Below are 21,619 nucleotides of genomic sequence, written 5' to 3'. Positions count from 1 at the left end.
AAGATCCTTGTATGCACCGCGGTAGAGGATGCAGTCATTAGGGCATGCATGTATCTTCTCCACCTCCAATCCTAGAGGGCATACGACCTTCTTTGCTGCGTATGTACTGTCGGGCAATTCGTTATCCTTTGGAAGCTTCTTCTTCAATATTTTCAGTAGCTTCTCAAATCCTTTGTCAGCCACAGCATTCTCTGCCTTCCACTGCAGCAATTCCAGTATGGTACCGAGCTTTGTGTTGCCATCTTCGCAATTGGGGTATAACCCTTTTTTGTGATCCTCTAACATGTGATCGAACTTCAGCTTCTCCTTTTGACTAATGCATTGCGTCCTTGCATCGACAATGACCCGGCGGAGATCATCATCATCGGGCACATCGTCTGGTTCCTCTTGATCTTCAGCAGCTTCACCCGTTGCAGCATCATTGGGCACATCGTCTGGTTCCTCTTGATCTTCACCAGTTCCCCCCGTTGCAGCATCACCGTATTCAGGGGGCACATAGTTGTCATCGTAGTCTTCTTCTTCGCCATCTTCCATCATAACCCCTATTTCTCTGTGCCTCGTCCAAACATTATAGTGTGGCATGAAACCCTTGTAAAGCAGGTGGGAGTGAAGGATTTTCCGGTTAGAGTAAGACCTCGTATTCCCACATTCAGTGCATGGACAACACATAAAACCATTCTGATTGTTTACCTCAGCCGCATCGAGAAACTCATGCATGCCCTTAATGTACTAGCGGGTGTGTCTGTCACCGTACATCCATTGCTGGTTCATCTGTGTGCATTATATATAATAAAGTGTCCAAATTAATAGAAGTTCATCATCACATTAAAACCAAAGTGCATACATAGTTCTCATCTAACAACATATAGCTCTCCAGAGCATCTAATTAATTAAACCATACATTGAAACTATGTAAAACATTTCAATGCGAAAACAAATGCGATCATAATCGCAACCAAGGTAACAATTGATCCAACGGCATCATGATACCAAGCCTCGGTATGAATGGCATATTTTCTAATCTTTCTAATCTTCAAGCGCATTGCATCCATCTTGATCTTGTGATCATCGACGACATCCGTAACATGCAACTCCAATATCATCTTCTCCTCCTCAATTTTTTTTATTTTTTCCTTCAACAAATTGTTTTCTTCTTCAACTAAATTTAACCTCTCGACAATAGGGTCGGTTGGCATTTCCGATTCACATACATCCTAGATAAATAAAATCTATGTCACGTTGGTCGGCATAATTTTCATAAACAATAAATGAACCAATAGTTATAAAGATAATATACATACCAAATCCGAATCATAGACAGGACGAGGGCCGACAGGGCCGACGGGGGCGGATACCAAAACCATCGCACTATATAAGATGCAATAATAAATGTAAGAAAATGATACAAGTATCTATCTAAACATACAAGTAAGAATATTTTTCCTTTCAGAAAGAAGATAAGAACAAGAGGCTCACCACGGTGGTGTCGGTGATGAGATCGGCGCGGGTGATCGACGGCGGTGAAGACGGGGACGGGGCGTGATGGACCGCTAAATCTAGACAAATCTCGAGGAAAATGGAGCTTGGAGGTCGAGCTTCGAGAGGAGAAAGCTTAAGTAGTGTGGCTCGGGCATTCCATCGAACACCTCATGTGCATAGGAGGTGAGCTAGAGCACCACAAAGCCCTCTCCCCCTCGGCCAGAAAAAACAAAGCACTGTGCTCTGCTCTTGCGCGAGGGGGTATATGTAGGCACCTCATTGGTCCCGGTTGATGACATGAACCGGGACTAAAGGGAAGCCTTTGGTCCCGGTTCAAGCCACCAACCGGGACCAATGGTGGTGGGCCAGGAGCGAGGTCCATTGCTCCCGGTTCGTCCCACCAACCGGGACCAAAAGGTCCAGACGAACCAGGACCAATGGCCCACGTGGCCCGGCCGGCCCCCTGGGCTCACGAACCGGGACCAATGCCCACATTGGTCCCGGTTCTAGACTGAACCGGGACTAATGGGCTGAGCCGGCCTGGACCATAGCCCTGTTTTCTACTAATTACCTCTCTTCAGGGCCAAAATCGCTGTCTTAGCCCTTCAATGGAAGGTTAACGAGATCTTGCCCCATATAAAAGAAACAAGATCGAACCCGGTTTGAAAGTATCCTCATACATGACCGGTTTTCTACCGCCAAACCGCCTGGTGGTAGACTCAATGGGCACCCGCCATGGTCAACGGTGGTAGAGCCTCGCCACACCACCCGGCAATGCCCATGTGGAAAAGGGGTCTACGCCACTAACACCGGAAGCAGCCAGTTGAGTAGTTGACCCAACCGCTAGGGCCGGTGGTGGTAGACCCCTGCAAGGGTAAGTGGCTGAACGGGCCACGTGCAGGCCACCCGGTGCGCCCAGTTTTTCTCTTGTTCGGGACGGACAGAGGAGGAACATTCTCCCCAACCCTCCGCCCCCTCGGATCTCACCTGTTTTTGCTCCATTCTCGTGGATCTTTCCTCCCCTACGTAGATCAAGGTATTCTCCTTCGATTCCTCTAATTGTTTTGGGTTGAATCTTGCTATTTTTGATGTGTTTTTTAGCAATGGGTGAATCCTAGTTCCTTAAATATCTTCAAATTTCAGCTACCTATTGAGTGGTGTGGTTGGTTTAGATGCAAATCTACAACAATGTGTGCTTATACATATATATTTTCACTTGGATTGTAACATGTTTGGATGAATGTGTTGGAGATATTATTTTTAGATGTGCATGGATGAATATTAGAGATTAAAAAAATGTTAAAGTAAGGAAATGTGCATATGTATGGATGAATTGGATATGTGCTAGGTTGTATTGATGAATAGATATGTGCATATGCCATCGTCACCTAACTTGTCTGACAAATTGCGATGCCATTTTGGTGTATGATGATGTTTGATAAATTGAAATGCATATGTACGGATGAATGTGTGATGTTGCATTGCCATGTGTGTAGTGTTATGTAGGCTTTGTGCAAATACATGCATTTTAAAGAGTCTTTGACATGTGTGTGAAGATGAAATGCATATGTATGGAAGTATGGATGTTCTCTTATGCGTTTCAAGTATGCCTTATTCATTTTGATTGCAAGTATAGACGTCAAATATTTGTTGTAAATTTTATGACTAAGTGTGGATTATTGTGTTACGTAGGATGACCAATCACAATCAGCTGGCCAATGGTCCTTGGTGTCATGGGCTTGAGGTCAGTTACGACGCCACTCACCAGGCGCAGTACATCGAGACTGGGCATGTAAGAACCAAATATGTTTTCATTTTCAGTCAATTGGTAAGGTATGGACCACAACTTCTATAATTTTGACAATTGTTAGAACCTTTGCGCAAGAGAGGCCACCAAACAGCGTGTGAGATGCCATATGACGAACGGTTCGAGGAGTACTTCGAGAGAGCAGGGCTAACTACCCATCGTCCGCCAGTTTAAACGTGCCCCGCCCAAGATCAACCAACCGAAGTGCAGAACATGGTTTAGTCTGTCTTACCTCAACTGGGACACAAGTTTAAGGGGGGCAAACGGCTGCACACAACCAAACACACCCGAAGTTCCCAAGTTAAATGTTGAAATTTGCTTTCAATTAGAGCATCTCAAACAGATACCCAAAAACAGCCGCCATGCCCAACAAACTGACATTTTAGGCACAAAACAGCTTATCTCTATTGTAAAAAAAGATGCCCTGTCTCTATACAGTAGCAAGAAAAAGAAATTGCAACTTCCCTAAAATTTTGTACAAGTTGACGACCTAAAATTTGACCCACCCAACCGCTCATCGAAATCATTTCTTTTTCTTCCCAACCATGCAGAAAAGGCGAGCCAAAGATGGCTCCAATACGGCTAAGCCCTGTTTGGGTTGTCGTTTCCATTTCAAATACCCCTGTAAAACTTAGACCTCCACCCGTCGTTTTCATTTCTGGCAGGAAATAGCTCTTGGCCAGTAAGTTACACCTGTAAGTAAATTACACCCGTATTCAATTACATCGATGCGAAGCTCGGCCTAAGTGGGAAAAAAGTTCAAAATGGGGCACATCAGGAGCGTTCTAGACGGATTTGGATGAATAAGTGCCAGAACTGATTCAAGCGCTCGCACATGCAAGCACCCATGGCCATGTAGCAACAACACAACGTTTCATGGTTTCTCAGACAAAAACGAGATCACCAGATGTAAAACAAGCCGGAAGGGAACCACTGAGCACGGCCAGAACCAGCCCGCCCATGCAGGCCCTAATCAGATTCAGATGAGCTGCCGCTTTCTCCAGCGTCAAGTTCCGCCCTCATTGCCGCAACAGCATCCCTGAAAATGTCAGACGTAGCACCGGTTATTATGGAGCCACCATGGTGTGTTCGATTCAAGCTATGCAAGTTTAATAATCTATTCCAGACTTCTTTAAAAAAAACTACTACCAAGCATTTCAGCTCAAACGTGATGATGCAGCTAAATATACACCATGGGAATGCACATGATGACACTAACGACACACTACGACAGTGCACCCGCAATATGATAATAAATAATGCTTCACTTGATTATCAATTCTGCCAGAATAATGATATGCATAACATAACGACAAAGTTACGTATGGAGTCAAAGTTAAAAGCAGTTATATTCAAAGGACCCTTGGAATTAGAAGACATGTTGAAGAAAAAGAAAGGCGAGATGGGAAGAGTTACCAAAATGCTTCATGAATCTCCTGACTTGTAGGATCCAGCTTCATCGCAGCCATATACGTATCACATGCTTCCTTGTGATCCTAAGGATACAAAAACAGGAACCATATTGTTATTGTCTACGTGAGGAGACGGGGTTGACATGTAAAACAGCAAGCAAAAGGCCAGCAATGCGCTGATTTTGTCTGACCTTGAGTGCCGTTAAGGCAGCTCCTTTCCGCCAGTAACCTTTTGGCCAATCAGGCTGCAGCCTTATGCAAGCATTGGCATCCACCAGAGCATTACGTGCTTCACCAATCCTTAGATGGCAAAAGCTCCTGTTTGAATAGAGCGTTGCATCTTCAGGATCCACTTTGATTGCCTGCATCAAACCAAATCATGAGCACGATCCGTCATCCCAGAATCAAAGCGCTCAAACGGATAGAGCAACAATATACCTCACTGTAGAATTTTGATGCACCGGCGTAGTCCTTCTCCTCTACTGCTTTTGCACCAAGTGATTTCAGCTCAGCCTTCTTATCTTGACCTACCTTGTCCTACACCATTAAGAGAACATGTACTTAAGCCCTCCCTACAGAGCAACAATTTTATCACTTCAATTCATAAGCATGTTTAGTTGAAAACAATTGGAATGCCCTAAACATGGTACTTTCATCTCCAAGCAACAGTATTGGCAAAATTGTGCAATGATAACACCTAAAAACCAGTAAATGATAGCAAATGAATATGCGCAGCAAAACATACTTGACTGACTTGCAGTGAGTAATATCATGATGTTCTGTTTCATGCGACCAGTTAATAGGATTATGTTTCTATTTTGTACTTGCTTCCCTCCTAACCAGAGTTTCACTATATGTGTTCAGGACTTCCTGATTTTATTTGCCAGACTAGACTATTAACATCGTCCCAGTGATGGCTCCGCACTACTGTTTCTACATATTTGTTATTGTAGCTGCTACGCAGATGGTGTTGAAAAAGAATATCACACCATAGCGAACGAATGACATGCACCTTATTTCACACATCTCATGAACAGGACAAACATAAGGTTCTATAAATTGTAACATCGAAATAAATGAGCTTTGAATTGAGTTTGTACCTTGTCCTTCAAGTGCTTTGATTTTACGTGGGTAATGATTCCATCAATACTCCAGATTGGCACACATTGAATGGGTTTGGTGTACGGAAATAGAATCTCCACGAGCTCTCTTCTTCCAGAGTCTGCAACGATTTCTATTGGTGTCGTACCGCACTGTTATGTACAAAAAAGAACAGGAGGAAGATATTTATGGAGGATGATCGCAATGTGACAACAGAAACATAGGATACGTCCAGCTAAAACAACACTGTGATACACTAAAGCAGCAATAATTAAGACATTCCACGTGTTCCAACAGTTACCAACACGACATCACCACCACAAGTAATAGTATTATGACCTTTTTTCACAAGTAATATTCTAAAAATGGAATGTCAAATGATAAAAACTGGTTAGCTCCATATTTTCATGGAAAATGCCAACAACAGCAGCAGCAGCAGCAGCAAAGTCTTTCAGTGCCAAACAAGTTGGGGTAGGCTAGAATTGAAACCCATAAAATATCAACTCTATCACGTATATCAACATTCCCCGATCCTTTCTTGTGTGGCCATATATCCACCTCAACATGCGCATCTCTGCTACACCTAGTTGTTGGGTATGTCGCCTTTTAGTTGGCCAACACTCAGCGACATACAACATCGCAGGTCAAATCACCATCCTATAGAACATGTCTTTTGCCTTTTGTGGCACTCTCTTAACATAGAGAATGTCAGACGCTTGGCGCCACTTCATTCATCCAGCTTTGATTCAATGGCTCACATCTTCATCGATATCATCATCCTTCTACAGTGTAGGCATCTGAAACACCGTCATCTGCACTCTTATCCAGGCGTAGGCGTCTGAAACAGTCTTTGTCTCCTTAATAGCCTTTTGGTTTTAGACATCATCGTTCCACTACCAGGTATCTTTAGCTTCGATTCTACTACTCCTGGTCACTCCAAACTCCCCTAAAGTTACCTTCCGAATGCAAGCCGTCATCTTCATCCACATATTGTTTGCATCACCTCCTTCCTCCCATCGGCCCTCCGTAATAACCCTCTCCTTGAAAGCTACCTCCCCCTTGAGCTTCCACCAGTTTGTTCTATCTCCCGCTGGGCACGAATCCAAAAGCAAAAATCAGCCACCACAAGCTTATGTTGAGGGACAACACTCTCTCCAGGTATACCTTACAATCTAGGCAAGCACGCCTGTCTTCTCTTCTCAAGAGGACGAAATCAATTTGGCTCAAGTGTTTTCCACTACCAAGTCACTAGATGGGATTCTCTCTTTCTAAAAAGTACCCACGATCATGTCGTAGGCTAAAGCAAAGCTCAAGACATCCTCTCCTTCTTGATCCCTGCTGCCATATCCAAAGTCCCCCCCATGCACCCCTTCAAAATCTGTGTTAGATGTACCCATGTGGCCATTGATGAGGTCTCCTCCTATGAAGAGCTTCTCACCAATAGGTACACTCCTAACCATGTCCTTCGGGCCTTCCCAGAATTCCATCTTGGTGCTCTCACTATGGCCTACTCGCAGAGCATACCCATTGATAACATTAAGAACTAAGTCCCCAATGACCAGCTTGACCAGGATAATCCGGTCCCCTTGCCTTTTGACGTCTACCACCCCCTACTTGAGGCTCTTTAATCAAGATGCCTACTCCATTTCTGTTTGTAGTCGTCCCCATGTACCACAACTTGAAGTCGGTATCCTCTACCTCCTTCGCCTTTTGTCCCTTCCATTTGGTTTCTGGGACGAATAGGATATCAACACCTCTCTTCACCGCTGCATCCACAAACTCCCGTAATTTACCCGTCAAGGACCCTACGTTCCAGCTACCTACGCAGATCCTACTAGGCTCGGCTAGCTTCCTTACCCTTCACACTCGTCGAGTCAAATGCTAAGAACCACGCAACTTTTAAAAAATACTCATTATGTCCCATGGTTCTCCCCTTTTAAGAAAAAACTAACAACCTTTTGACCACAGTGTTTGTTTTTCTGGAAACATGTGATATTCTTACAAGTTACAATAACATTCCACATAAAAAGGACAGACCCAGTGCATATAAGCTCCCACACAAGGTGGGGTCTGGGGAGGGATAATTGGAACCTAGTCTTACCCCTGCAAAGTGCAATGCAGAGAGGCTGGTTCGAACCTAGGACCTCTTGGCACAAGTGGGAAGACTTCACCACTGCGCCAGGCCTGCCCTCTAAAACTTTAAATAACATTCCACATAAAACTTAAATAAAAGTCAGCTACCCGCCACTTGTTGCAGTAAAATCAAGACAAAAGGGGTATGTGTCCAGCTCAAGTCGAACGGTTGCATTCAATAGTCCTGCTCCGTTCAAGTTGAATCAACAAGTAGTGGGGGATTTTCCAGCTCGAGTCAAACGGTTGCATTCAATAGTCCTGCCCCGTTGAAGTTGAATCAACAAGCGATGGGGGATTTTGCTCCCCCCCCCCTCCCCCATCATTCTCGAAAAGGGAAAAAAAACTTTCCATAAGATTTGTAAGGTTAGACATGACTTATCCACCGTGTCACAAGCATATGACACATTGAGCCAACAAAGGTACCATATGCATCAAGAATAACAAAAAAATAAGAGGAACAAGGATTCACCTGCTCATCTGGAATGTTAGGATTTGCACCAGCCTCTAGCAAGTACTTAATACAATCAGCCAAGCCATACGTAGCTGCCACCACCAAGGGAGTGCACGGATTAGCAGAATTCATGTCAGCACCAGCCTGTGGATGCATGTTATGCAAAGCAAAATGCCATGCATAAAACAGATAACAAAAAAAAATTAGATAACAAAACCCACCAATGAGTTCCCGTCTAGAAATCAAGACATGAAGAAACAAAACAAACAGGATACCAGACCTTGACAAGTAGCTTGACACAGTTCAGTGAGTCAGATTCACTCACTCCATGCTTGGTAGAACTAAGAGCCATAAGTAGAGGGGCACATGAAATTTCTGACACCCTGTTTGGCTACAAATTAAAAAGAAGAAAATCAGTTTCCTAAGAAGTGACATAATTCAACAGTTACAGCAATAAGACTTCAAATACAACGTAAGAACAGAAAACACAGGTTAGACGCATTTGACTCTACACAGTCACATAATATGTCTGAACTCACATCCATACATTAGCATTATTTTGGATTTGTAAAGCTGTAAATTACCAGCGAACTACCCTAAACTTGGCCATTATAGGTATTCCCATTATTTTGAACGTGAGGTGACTAGAAAATTTATGAATGAAGACATGTCAAAACAATACAGTAAAAACTTCAATACTTGTGAAAGTAGATTTGGTAAAATATCAAAGATAAGTCCAACATAACAGATGAAAGCAAGCATATAAACCGTCTAGATTGCATCAAGTTGTCCAAATTGTCAATGAAAAAAGTATGGAATTTACACATTACATCTGCATGGTGGTCCAACAAAATCTTCAAAGCACCAGCATTCCCATAGTAAGAAGCAGTGTGCAGGGGCGTCCCATGAGCGCCATCTATATCCACACTGGCTCCTCTGGATAATAATAGACGCAGTACACATTCATGCCCTAGCAAAACACACGAATAGCATGGGTGTCATAAAGAACAACCATTAAAAAGACACACTATAAGAGCTGGCTAAGACAAATATGCAATAAATTCCTATAAGATGTGCACTGAGCCACTAAAGAGTTCCATAACAACCTTTTCTTCCTGTAATAAACCAAAACATTTGAAGATACAGACATCAGTTCACCATAAAATTCATTTGAGTTCCTCTAAGTTGTTACAAAAAAAACTTTCAGAAATTGCAATGACAATCATGAGAAGATCAAAAGCAGAACCGACAATTGAACATTAATGGCACCTTAACCAGATGGGTCAATATTGTTACCCGGACACCCACGTCTTAAACTTATCAATGATATGTGTGGATCACTGGATCACACATGGCTGTGTGCATTATGATGACGCAGAGGCCGGCTACCCCCTTTCGTTAAAAATGTGTGGATCAAACACCATTGCTTCAAAGCATGGTCTGAAAGAACCACTAGAATTAAATGCTGCCGGGATTGAAGGCTCATATTGACAACGGTAAGTAATGATTGTTAAGGAGTATTAGTATTAGGTCTAGGAGTCCTGTTAGGCTATGTTTCATTTCCTTGTACCCTGAGTCTTGTGTAATATTTATATGCCCCTTGGGCTATGCAATAGAGATAAATTGCATCATAACATGATATTAGAGCCTAGGTTTAGGTCTCCTTCAGACGCCCCAACTCGTCCTCCTCTTCCGATCGATTTTTTTTCGGTCTCCCAATCCAATCTCTCACGCCGCCGGTTTCTTCTGGCTGTCTGTCTCGCCGCCGGCTGCTGCTCTGTCCTGACGCCACGCATGCCTCCGCCTCTGGCCAACCTCCTTCAGCCCGCACACGCTGCCCGCTTGCTCTGGCACCCCGCCCTGCAGTCCACGTCACCCCGCCCTGCAGTCCACGTCACTCCGCCCTGCAGGTCCACGCTCCTGCTGCAGGAGCGGCTGCAAGCGCTTGACAAGGCCAGGGGTGGCTGCTACTTCGTCCACCTCCACCATCCGCAGGTCAACCCTGCTGCTCCTCCCGTGATGCCGCCACCTCCCCAAGGTCACGTCGTTGCTGCTGCCACCCCAGGGCGCCGCCAGCTGCCGAATCCTGCTGCCTCTCTCTGGTCAACACCCGCCGATCCAGCCGCATGGATCAGCTCACCGCTCAATCCGCCAGCTCCGCGCCATTCCGTCCCAATTCAGGAGGCTTCCGATTCACTGGCCATCCTTCGTCAACTGCTGCAGCGTCTAAACTGCTCTCCTACAGCCGCGCATGAAGCTGCCTTTCTGGTCAATGGCCGCAACGTGTGCTTGCCCGCCCCCTGCTACGATCTGGCTGTCTCTTCTGCTCCGCTGCCATGGTTCCTGGACGCTGCGTTTTCGTATTTTGATTTGGTTCTTCTGGCTGATTGCCTGTGTTTAAAAAAAAAAGGCACGATTTTCTCGGGTGCCTGAGGATTCTGTAAAACAATTTCACCAACATACCTTTAAGAAGATCGAGAGAAGAATGTTAAAGATAGGTACATAAAAGATTGTCGGGTGGTTTCTAGATTGCTGATCCTGAGGCCAGAACAGACCAGCCCAGCATAGAAAATATAGGGCAACAAATAAGTCAGTGGAACAAACTAACATGGAACAAAGAGTTACTGCACAGCAGTGAAATTACCGGAAAGTATTTTCAATATTCAAAACCGGAAGGTTTGATGGTTACAGCTTCGCATTCACTTGTTCTTGTTTAGCAATAGATTAATATTCATGAAAATCACCAATGGATCAATGAGCTTATGCAGAGAGAGAAAGACCATTTTTGGCAGCACAATGAAGAGGAGCAAAGCCTGTCCCATCTATCTTATTTGGATCGGCTCCATGGTTGAGAAGATATCTGGCAGCAACAAATTCTCCACACAACGCTGCACAACCCAAAGGTGGTGGACCTGCCAACAAACAAGTATTCTGTCAGGTCACCAATATATCTCGCTCTCTCATCTCGAAGGTGAAAACACTCAAGCTCTACTAATGTACAATACCATAAGGTATCATTAGATAAATTCCTGTAAATGTGGCTGATAAACCACATTCCATGTAAATACTAAAAGATCCTCTCACCACCAGATAACCACATAAAACATGTAGTATGGTATGCGTGCATGAGCAGGCATGCCCAATTGTGTGGTGTGTTCTGGTTTGCATGTTTGGAAAGGGAGGTAGATGCTCCCACGTGCTCTGAACTGCACTAAGAGATGTTATATGTGGAAGCATATTGACAAAATACCACATAAAAATGGTAAACAACTTTAAAGCCAGAATGTGATTAATTATATTAACAGAAAAACTAATCGGTGCAAGTGCCCAGATAGTTTTCCTATACAGCGGATTCCAATGTAGATCCTCGCCTATAGAAAAGATGGTATATGCATGTGGGGAACCTACCACTTCGTGCCGATGCCATCAGTGTTTATTGCTAAATTCAAAATTCAAAACAATTTATGTCCTAAACCACCAACCTGATTAACAACCCATCTTAATTGTTGAGTTCATTTCGGCAGAAGCTTCTAAACAAGATCCCATTTTGTCGCTACCAACTACTAGATTATCATACAACGGCTACCATATTAGTAGTGAAAGATTACCACGTTAATAGTGCATGGGGTTACCAAGTAATAATGTATTTAGGCACTGCAATCTTGTGCGGTCTCAGAGAGTGAGAATTCAATTGTTGCCAATAAGTAGGAGATGATATCTGACCATAGAAGTACCACCATGCAAGTCTTATATGAGTGGGAGAGTGATGTCCCTAATGTGGCAACCAAGCATCTATAACCCAGTAACCAAGTGGCTATCACATGAACCAAGTCACTATAACCTAAAAACTACTGACAGAAAAGAAAAGGTCATCAAAACATACCAACATGGGATCTAGTTTCAAAGATCTCGTCGCAAGAATGTTAGTGGTGAAAACAGATCACCAATCAGGTACATAATTTGAGAGAAAAGATTTTGAAAATTCAAAATCGAGGTAATCTTTGCTGACATAATACTATGGATTGGTTTGCATGCTACATGCAAGTTAGATTACCGAGCTCGTGCCACCTTTATCGGCGGGCACCATATGGGAAGACTACCCGAGGTCCATGCATCAAACAGTTTGTCCTTCTATTTGTAACAAAGTAGAATATGTGTGATGATTAATTAATGTAATGGGAGCTACATATTTGATCATAAGAGCATCTCCAATAGCTTGTATGTATATGTGTTCGTAAATTTGTCCATGTCATCAACCAACAAGCTATCATACAATCATTCCAATAGAGTGTATATAAGAAAATGAGATAATAAATAGCTTTGCTTCCCCTATGCACCTTGGAGCTGGATGCTAAAAATGACATAAAAAGTGAAAGGCTCTCAAAAGGACCTGCATCAGCGTCATTTAGTTAAGCAGAAACATAAAAACATACATGACTTGAATTCAGCTTCCCAACGTGCCTTGAAAAGATTATATCAAGAACACCAGAGAAGTGCAAAACAGAGACAAAAACAGTGAAAACGTACAATTTGACAGCACAGCACCACTTGTTTCCACATGCAATTTCTGCTTTTAACATTCAGAATTAGATATAGCAATTGCATGCTAGAGCTAAAAAGAATATGTAAACAAAATAGCTAAGCCATTGTCTGAGTTACATGTTGCATCAGACAGAACAGCTTACATGACAGTATGGCAATCCATAGAAGCAAACCAATAACACAAAAAATGCAGTAACTGGTCTAGAAGAGGAAAAGCACGCACCACCACGGGAGCCACCGGCATTGACGTCAAGACCAAGCTCCTCTACCAAGTATTCGCAGACCTTCATTTTACGCGTGTATGAGGCCAATCCTAGCAGTCCAACGCCCTCTAGTATATCCATGTCAGCAAGGTTTGCTCTATCCTCAACATCCATTGCACGAACCAAATCTACATCACCCCAAAATGTGGCACATAAGTTGTAATAAAATGCATATGAGAACTATAAGTCTGCAACAAAACAATATGATTGCACAATCTGGGTCAAAATTGTCAGTAAACAATTAAACATGGAAATTCAGTAGCCTAGAGCGCCGTAGTAGAATCACAAAACCAAATCTGGCCGAGAACCTCAGTTCATCACAAGGGTAGGTGCCACCACTTCCTTTTCAGGGGCAATTGGGTAGGTACCAACCACCACCATGGCGTGTCAGACGGCAAAAACAATCGCGATGCAGGCAAATACACCCCTGATTAGCATGTCGGGCGCGCAATCGGGGTCTCCCCACAATCGCCCAGTACGCGCGAAGCAAAACAAGCGCTCCTGCAAGAAGCAGCAGGAGCCTCACGGGCAGGCAGGCGAGCGCGCCGCGGACGAGGCGGCGGGGGACGGCGAGGCGTGCGGTGCGGTGCGGTACGGTACTCACCCTTGAGGCGGGGAACGTCGCCATCCAGGACCGCCGCGAGCAGCGCCCTCTCCGTCGGGCCGGGGCAGGCTGGAGGAAGGAGGGACCGAGTCAGCTCGCCGCCGTCGGAGACAAGGGGACGCGCGAGGCGGGGCTAGGGTTTCGCGCGGTGGCGGAGATGCGCGTACCGTCGAGCATGGAGGCCAGGTCGGGGACGGGCTCGTCCGGGTACGACTGCGCCGCCCCCATCGTAGCGGGGCTTCCGCGGCGGCCGGCGGCCTCGGCGAGGTGCGCGGGGTCGGGGCCGGTGGGGGCTCTCGGCGGTGGCTTCGAGGGGAAGGAGGCGGGGAAAATGGGAGGAGAAGAAGCGGAAGCGGGAACGTGAAATGAGCAGCCCGGCTTGTGCCACTTTTTTTTCAATGGAAAATGTGGGAATGGAAAATTTTCATCTGGGTGCATTTGGTTTTCGCGAAAGTCAATTATCACAAACTTCTTTTTTTTTTGCGAAAATCATCACAAACTTCAATCAAAGGACAAATTTATTGAACAGACTTATCCATCTCCATGATGCCAAATACATACTCTCTCCGTTCCAAATTAGATGACTCAACTTTATACTAACTTTGGTCATATAAAAATATGTTCCCTCATGAGTATAATGGCATTGATTTGGTATTTTAGGCGAGGACGTTTTTTCTGTAAATTTGGTCAGAATTTTCAAGGGTTGACTTTGACAACATCTTTTCTGGTTTGGATGTACTTTGGAAATATCTAATACACACTGTATTTTTTGGACGGTGGGAGTATTCTATTCGTGCCTTCGATTCGGAAAAACTGGGGCAAAGGAAAATTTACTGTGGTCATAGTTTAAAAGGAAAAATGCGGGAATTCGTCGATGGCTTGCGATAAACCCAAACTTGCTTCACTCGAGAACATAAAACAGAAGGCATGTTAGACACTCTCACAACCCTGATTGCAGACGAGGCATTGCAAAGCAAATTATCATATGTCGATCACCCTAGGCGTTCAGTTATTCCTGTTCGGGTAGTTCGGGTACCCAAAAATGGGAACCGGAATTTTTTTTCTACCAAAAATATACCCGAACCCAAATTACCCGAAATTTCGGTTTCGGTAATTCAGATACCCAAAAAACCCAAAAAATTCGGAGCACACATCAGCTTTTCGTATGAATAATTCGGGTAGTATGGGTATTTTAGTTAGTATGGGTAACATGACAGTGTGATAATAGCATGAATAATTTGGTTAGTATGAATAATTGGGGTAGTATGGGTATTTCGGGATGGCGAGATGCCAAATACCACGCGAGACATCTCTGCTTCGTCGCTCGCTCAGCTCCCGCAAGCCGACGGGCGACCCAGCGCCGCCCCCTTCCTCCTTTGGTTAGTATGAATAATTCGGGTAGTGTGGGTATTTCGGGTTTTCCAGACTGGAACCCGAAAACCGAATAGCCAGGAAATGAGAACCGAACCCTTACCTGATACCCGACGGTTTAGTGTGGGTATAAATTTGGCAGCACAATTCGGGTTTGGGTAGCGGGTTAGGGTACCCAAACGCCCAGGGTGATATGTCGATTCGCAAGAACAGTTTAAGTCCCCATCAGCTGTACCCTTCTCGATTTGTTGCCGTGTTGGTGTTGGTGATTCCACTCAGAGTGGTATGCCGACAAAATTCTTTTGCTGTTCATGTGCTATCAAACACTCTTTCACTCAGTTAATATGGTTTTTTCTAGTTGTTGTGTTCCACGTCGCAAATAAAAGGAAATAAATGATCGGTGCTATCCACTTCTTTACTGACGATCCACTTTGGATTGAAGGCTTTCTTGGATACTACACAAGCGAGCCCAGGTTGAAGTTAATTTTTTCTTTTAGGGAAAGGTTGAAGTTATTAGGACAACTATGCAAAGCGTCCGGCGATTCCAATACCCACCCAACCTAACCGCTCATCCAAATCATCATCATAAATTCTTGTCAACCATGCAGTGCAGGAGAGCCGAGCCAATGCGGCTAACTGAAAGAAATTCAAAACAGCCTAGGGCAATTGAAGACGGATTTGAACAGACCAAACACAGATGATAAAACAAGTTCAATCCAAAGCACCCATCACCACAATCTAGCAAAATACAGTACCATTCATGCTTCAAACAGATCGTCAAAGCACCGTACTAATTCAAAGCGCTCGCACGAGCAGACATGGCCATTTAGCAAGGAGCTGAGTACGACTTCGCCTTTCGCTAAGACAACAAAGAGATCAACAGTTTGGCCAGACGTAAACACGGACGCAATGAGAAGCCTGGAAGGGAGCCGATGAGCATGCCCATCCAGGCCGGCCCTAATCAGAGTCCGATGAGCTGCCGCTTTGTCCAGCGCCAAGTTCCGCCTTCATTGCCGCAACCGCCTCCCTGAAAATGGCGCAACGACCGTTATTATGGAGCCTCCATGGTGGCCAGGGTTCAATTCAAACTGTGCAAAGTTCAATCTATTCCAAAGTATGTTGCGACCAAAGATACACCATATATATAAGAATGCACAAGATGCATGAAACTAGCGGTACACAACGACAGTGTGCAAGCAAAACTAAAATGTGACAGAGCTACATGCGGAGTTAAAAACAGGTTCTATTTAAGCAGTCCTTGGAATTAGAAGACGTGTTCAGGAAAAGAAAGGCAAAGATGAAAATACTCCAGATTGCAAGGTTAAGCGGAAAGAGTAATACCAAAATGCTTCATGCAACTCCTGATTTGATGGATCCAGTTTCACCGCAGCCATGTACGCATCGCATGCTTCCTTGTGATCCTGATGATTAAAAAAACATGAAGCACATCATTGTAAGCATGGGGAGATGGGGTTGAAATGTAAAACAGCGAGTTAAAGGCTAGCCATGTGTGGAGTGTGGTTTTGTCTGACCTTGAGCACTGTTAAGGCAGCTCCTTTCCGGCAGTAACCCTTTGGCCAATCAGGCCGCAGCCTGATGCAAGCATCAGCATCCACCAGAGCATCATGTGCTTCACCAATCCTTAGATGGCATAGGCTCCTGTTTGAATAGAGCGTTGCATCTTTAGGATCCACTTTGACTGCCTGCGACAAACCAAATCCCAAGCACGATCCGTTATCCCAGAATCAAACCACTCAAACTCAAAAGGAAAGAGTGTATACATCCATGCCCAACAGCCAACTATGTTACCACAAATATGGAACAGCTGCAACAATATACCTCGCTGTAGAATTTTGATGCACCGGCATAGTCCTTTTCCTCTACTGCTTTTGCACCAAGTGATTTCAGCTCAGCCTTCTTATCTTGAATTACCTTCTCCTACACCATTAAGAGAACACATTTATATCCACAGTACTCATTTGATGCAGCTTTTATAGTGTGCTAGATGTGCAAGATATACCTCGGAAGAGGACTTCCGTGCACTGGCATCCTCTTTCCGCTTAACCTTGCTGTCCTTATCACTTTGCTTAACCTTGCTGGCCTTATCACATTGCTTACCCTGAATCATGATGGTTAAGCATGTTAATAAGTATACAAAACATGGAAGATAACAAACATGGAGAAGGCGAGACGCTCAATTAAACAACTTCTATAGAAGTAACAACAGAAATATTTTTATAGAGCAACAATTTTATCACTTCAATTCGTAAGCATGTTTAGTTACAAACAATTGGAATGCCCTAAACGTGGTACTTCCATCTCCACGCAATGGCACTGGCAAAATTGTGCAATGAAAACACCTAAAAACCAGTAAATAATGGCAAATGAATAACCGCACCAAAACATACTTGACTGACTTGCAGTGAGTAATGCCATGATGCTATCTCCATGGAACAACCTATTAAAGTTCTGTTTCATGCAACCAGTTAACAGGATTATATTTCTATTTTGTATTTGCTATTTTGTTTCCCTATTGACCAGAGTTTCACAATATATGTGTTCAGGACTTCCTGAATGTACTTCCCAGACTAAACTAGTCAACTTTCTCCAAGTGATGGTTCCGTACTACTGTCTCTACATATTTGTTATTTACTCCCTCCGTTCCAAAATACTTGTCGTGGTTTTAGTACAGATTTGACCTAAAACCACGCCAAGTATTTGGGCACAGAGGGAGTAGCTGCTAGGCAGACTCTGCGGAAAAAGAACATCACACCATAACAAATGAATGGCATTCACCTTATTTCACACATATCTCACAAACAGGAGAAACATAAGGTTCTACAGATTGCGACATCGAAATAAATGTACTTCAAATTGAGTTTGTACCTTGTCCTTCAAGTGCTTTGATTTTGCGTGGGTAATGATTCCATCAACACTCCAGTTTGACACACGTTGAATGGGTTTAGTGTATGGAAATAGAATCTCCACGAGCTCTCTTCTTCCAGAGTCTGCAGCGATTTCTATTGGTGTCGTACCGTTCTGTTGTGTACAGGAGGAAAATATTTAGGATGATCGCAACATGTGTGAACAGAGACATAGGATACATCCAATTAAAAACAAGTGTGATACAGTAAAGCAGCAATAATTAAGACATTCCCACGTGCTCCAACAGTAACCAACACGACATCATCGCCACAAGTCTCAGTTTAGAAGTGCCAAGGATAATATTAATCAAGAAAAGAAAGTCAAAAAAGTCAAAAACTTACATAGTTGCTTGGAATATTGGCATCTGCACCGACCTCCAACAAGTACTGGACACATTCAGTTAAGTCTTTGCTGGTTGCTATCACCAATGGAGTATCAGGAGTCGTACAGTTCAAACCAGCACCAGCCTGTGGATGCAACCAGTGTAATAAATGAATCTGTGTGGTTATTTACACTTCGCATAAAATTCAGAAATCCAGTACAAAAGCCACACTGGATTTCCCGCAGCAGTCAAGATAAAAAGAAGATGAATTGGTTACCATACCTTGTGAAGAAGCTTCATGCACTTCAAAGCAGCAGACACAGAAATTTTTCCAGCGACACAAATAACATCAGCACAAAGAACTGCAGCAGTCATGGGTGTTCCTAAATCTGAAAAAACCCTGTTTGGCTACAGGTATTTGCGCAACAAAGTCAGTTCCCATGAAAAAGCAAAATAATTCTACAGATACAGAAAACATTAAACTACTTATTACATCTGCATCATGCTGCAATAAAGACTGGACGATGCCATAATTCCCATCCGACACAGCCACGTGTAGTGGCGTCCCTTCACAAGAGGATATATCAGGACTAGCTCCTTTGGATAGCAACAGTCGTACCAGCCCATCGTTTCCTAAGAAAAATGAAAAGTAAAGTATATTAATCACAATGAATACCAAGGTGTTTTAGACAATTCTTATTTTAGGACAATGAATCAAACAGTAACACAGATCATAAGATCGGGACTGCATTATTCAATTGAATAAAGTGATGCATTTTGAGGACAGAGATACACATACACAGTGCACATCAAAAGCTTCACATACAAGCAGGCAAAATAAGCAATTGAATTCCATTTCATACTAGAGAATATAAACACATAAGAGGTAATAAAATATATCCAAGTGGCACATTATACATGTCATAGTGCTTAGATGTAACAAACCGTCATGCTTTGAGCACAAAGTACAAACATATAAATATGCAGTCTAAAAATAAACTGGGCATGGCCATCTCATTGGTAACCAGATCAGGCAGGGCCTCTAACACGGAAAATGAGTAATAAGTGGCAAAAACATTTATGCAGCGGCAAAATAGTAAAGATACAAATGTAAATAGGTGCTGAAAGAGAGAGTCACCTTTCTTTGTAGCATAGTGCAGAGGAGAAAAGCCTACACTGTCTTGCTTATTCAGATTAGCACCTTTGTCAAGCAAATACCTCACAGCAATTGCTTTACCACGCGCCACCGCACAAGCCAAGGGTGTCATGCCTGCCAGAGCATTCAAATAACTCAGATAAGACATCTTTGGCAGACAAACACAACATAATGTGAGTGAGGCATAAAAGTCCTACAAATGCGCCATCGCATACTGGACTGCAACTACAACTTCAACATATAACAATCCACACATCAGCACAATATATTTTCATTGCAAAATGGACCTTTGTCCATCAGTAATTTACAAGAAATGCATATCTGAGGCAATATTAGAAGCAGAAACCACCGCAGCTGTATATGGACAAGGCACTATTTTGCTTATTAACAATAAAATTGCCATTCAAAAGCTAGCATATTACTAATTTAACATATGGGCATTCATTTAGCTGTGCAAGATGCAAAGTCGCCTGAGAAAATGCACGCAGGAAATTAAGAACATGCAGTGTATGTTACACATGTACAGCAAACAATTCACATATAGAGATGAGCCCACAAAATACAGCATTTAATCTGGCACTTGAGGAAGCAGGGGCATATACCCGAATCATTGTTGGCATCAGCATTGATGTCGAACCCAAGCTCCTCCACCAGGTACTTGCAAGTGTCCATCCTCCCCGTGCCGGCCGCCTCGTGCAGCGGCCCATAGTCCTCCATCTCCTCGTTGTTATCCGACGAATCACTGTCGCTCGCATTCACATTGTCCATCATCCCTACAAAACCCAGATTTCCCAAAAGAGCAACGTCAAGGCACAAACTTTTTTGAAGATGTAAATCTTGCATTTTTCACGATTTCGCATGACTGAGTCGTGGGCCCCGAAGCAAACATCAAGGGACCCAGGAGACAGGGACCAACAGTTGACCGCACAATGTTGGGCGAGGACCCTGGGAAAACCCAAACCCTAGCTAGAAGGAGAAGAAAAGGAGGGGCATTTCGCGGGGGCGGGGCGGGGGGTGCTCACTCATGGCGCGGTCGGGGTCGACGACGTCCGAGGACTCGATGACGCGCTTAATCGCCTCCGACTGCTCGCTGTCTGGAAGCAAAGAAAAAAAAACAAGGGGCCACCGCCGGCCGTTAGAGACCTCTTCTACTCGGACAGATCGGAGGGAGGGAAAGGGCGACGGAACGGAGGTGGCGCGACGGACGTACTCATGCGGCGCATCCCGAGGTGGGCGCCCATGAGGTTGACGCTGGCCGAGATGTAGCCCATGCTCCCCGACGCAGCCGCCGACCCGCCCCCGCGGGGCCGGCCGCCGCCGACGGCGCGGCGCCTCCCCGTCGCCATGGAGCAGAGCCCTAGCGGCGGTGAGGGAGGGAGTGGGAGTGGGGTTGGGGTTGGGTAGGTGGGATTGATTCCGGTGTGTGGAGGCGGAAGCTTCGGGAAGGTGGCCGCTGCCGCTGCCGCTGCGTGCTTTATGGGATGGGATGGGATGGGAGGGGCGGGAACGTGGGAGAGAGATAGACTCGGGAGCGCGGGATGCGGGGGATCGGGCGCCACGTGTCCGATCCGACGGTCGTGATCGAGCCGGGAGCAGGTGGGGGGAGGCGTATCCGCTATGCGGCACCCGAGTGGTGGCTCCTGCTCGGGGGTTTTGAAATGGAAATGCTAGGCGTACATCCACGGCTTGTCAACTTCCAAGCTTCAACCCGGTTTGGGTGAACCATTCTCCCTCGCCCCGCCCCCCCCCCTTCCCGCGTTTTCTACCCGTGGGCGGCAACCATGCCTCCCCACCCTGTCGTTTCAATGCGTGGGTGACACGGCCATCGGTTTGTCGCGTCCGCGAGTTCACCTCCCTCTCTCCTTCTCCTCCATCTGTTTGTCGTAATTTATGGTCGTGTGTTGGGAGGCCATGGATATGGCTTGTAGTGTTCACCGGCCATCATCGCTAAGGATGAAAACAACATCGCCTCCCCCATGTTTTGTCGTAATTTATGGTCGCGGGTCGGGAGGCCACGGCTGTGCCATGTACCGTTCGTCGGCCATCATCGCCG

The 21,619-nt window shown here is 44.7% G+C and overlaps 2 protein-coding genes across 4 annotated transcripts; both read right to left on the bottom strand.

The window, feature by feature from the left end:
• Positions 1-3,865: 3,865 nt before the first annotated feature.
• On the bottom strand, positions 3,866-14,160 carry LOC125517653 (ankyrin repeat and protein kinase domain-containing protein 1-like). Of its 3 annotated transcripts, XM_048682862.1 has the most exons (13): positions 13,960-14,160; positions 13,793-13,861; positions 13,149-13,316; positions 12,911-12,950; positions 11,164-11,295; positions 9,214-9,353; positions 8,664-8,774; positions 8,402-8,527; positions 5,799-5,951; positions 5,137-5,235; positions 4,890-5,060; positions 4,703-4,782; positions 3,866-4,325 (listed from the first exon to the last, which is right to left on the bottom strand). In XM_048682862.1, the coding sequence occupies exons 3-13, from the start codon at positions 13,167-13,169 to the stop codon at positions 4,256-4,258; spliced, it is 1,143 nt and encodes a 380-aa protein (XP_048538819.1). In that variant the 5' UTR covers positions 13,170-13,316; positions 13,793-13,861; positions 13,960-14,160; the 3' UTR covers positions 3,866-4,255. The 3 variants fall into 3 exon arrangements, with proteins under 3 accessions (XP_048538819.1, XP_048538817.1, XP_048538818.1); XM_048682860.1 differs by lacking the exon at positions 12,911-12,950; XM_048682861.1 differs by lacking the exons at positions 12,911-12,950; positions 13,793-13,861.
• Positions 14,161-15,840: 1,680 nt separating this feature from the next.
• Positions 15,841-21,039, bottom strand: LOC125517654 (protein TANC1-like). Its single transcript, XM_048682863.1, has 13 exons — positions 20,777-21,039; positions 20,589-20,660; positions 20,169-20,339; positions 19,549-19,680; positions 18,904-19,043; positions 18,693-18,818; positions 18,430-18,555; positions 18,050-18,202; positions 17,184-17,282; positions 17,003-17,101; positions 16,696-16,866; positions 16,505-16,584; positions 15,841-16,190 (listed from the first exon to the last, which is right to left on the bottom strand). The coding sequence occupies exons 1-13, from the start codon at positions 20,910-20,912 to the stop codon at positions 16,121-16,123; spliced, it is 1,575 nt and encodes a 524-aa protein (XP_048538820.1). The 5' UTR covers positions 20,913-21,039; the 3' UTR covers positions 15,841-16,120.
• Positions 21,040-21,619: the final 580 nt, after the last annotated feature.

This window comes from Triticum urartu, chromosome 6 (assembly GCF_003073215.2).
Source record: "Triticum urartu cultivar G1812 chromosome 6, Tu2.1, whole genome shotgun sequence".
NCBI classification, from domain to species: Eukaryota; Viridiplantae; Streptophyta; class Magnoliopsida; order Poales; family Poaceae; genus Triticum; species Triticum urartu.
Note: the sequence above shows the minus strand (reverse complement) of the source record. Positions and strands in the feature narration are given on the sequence as shown.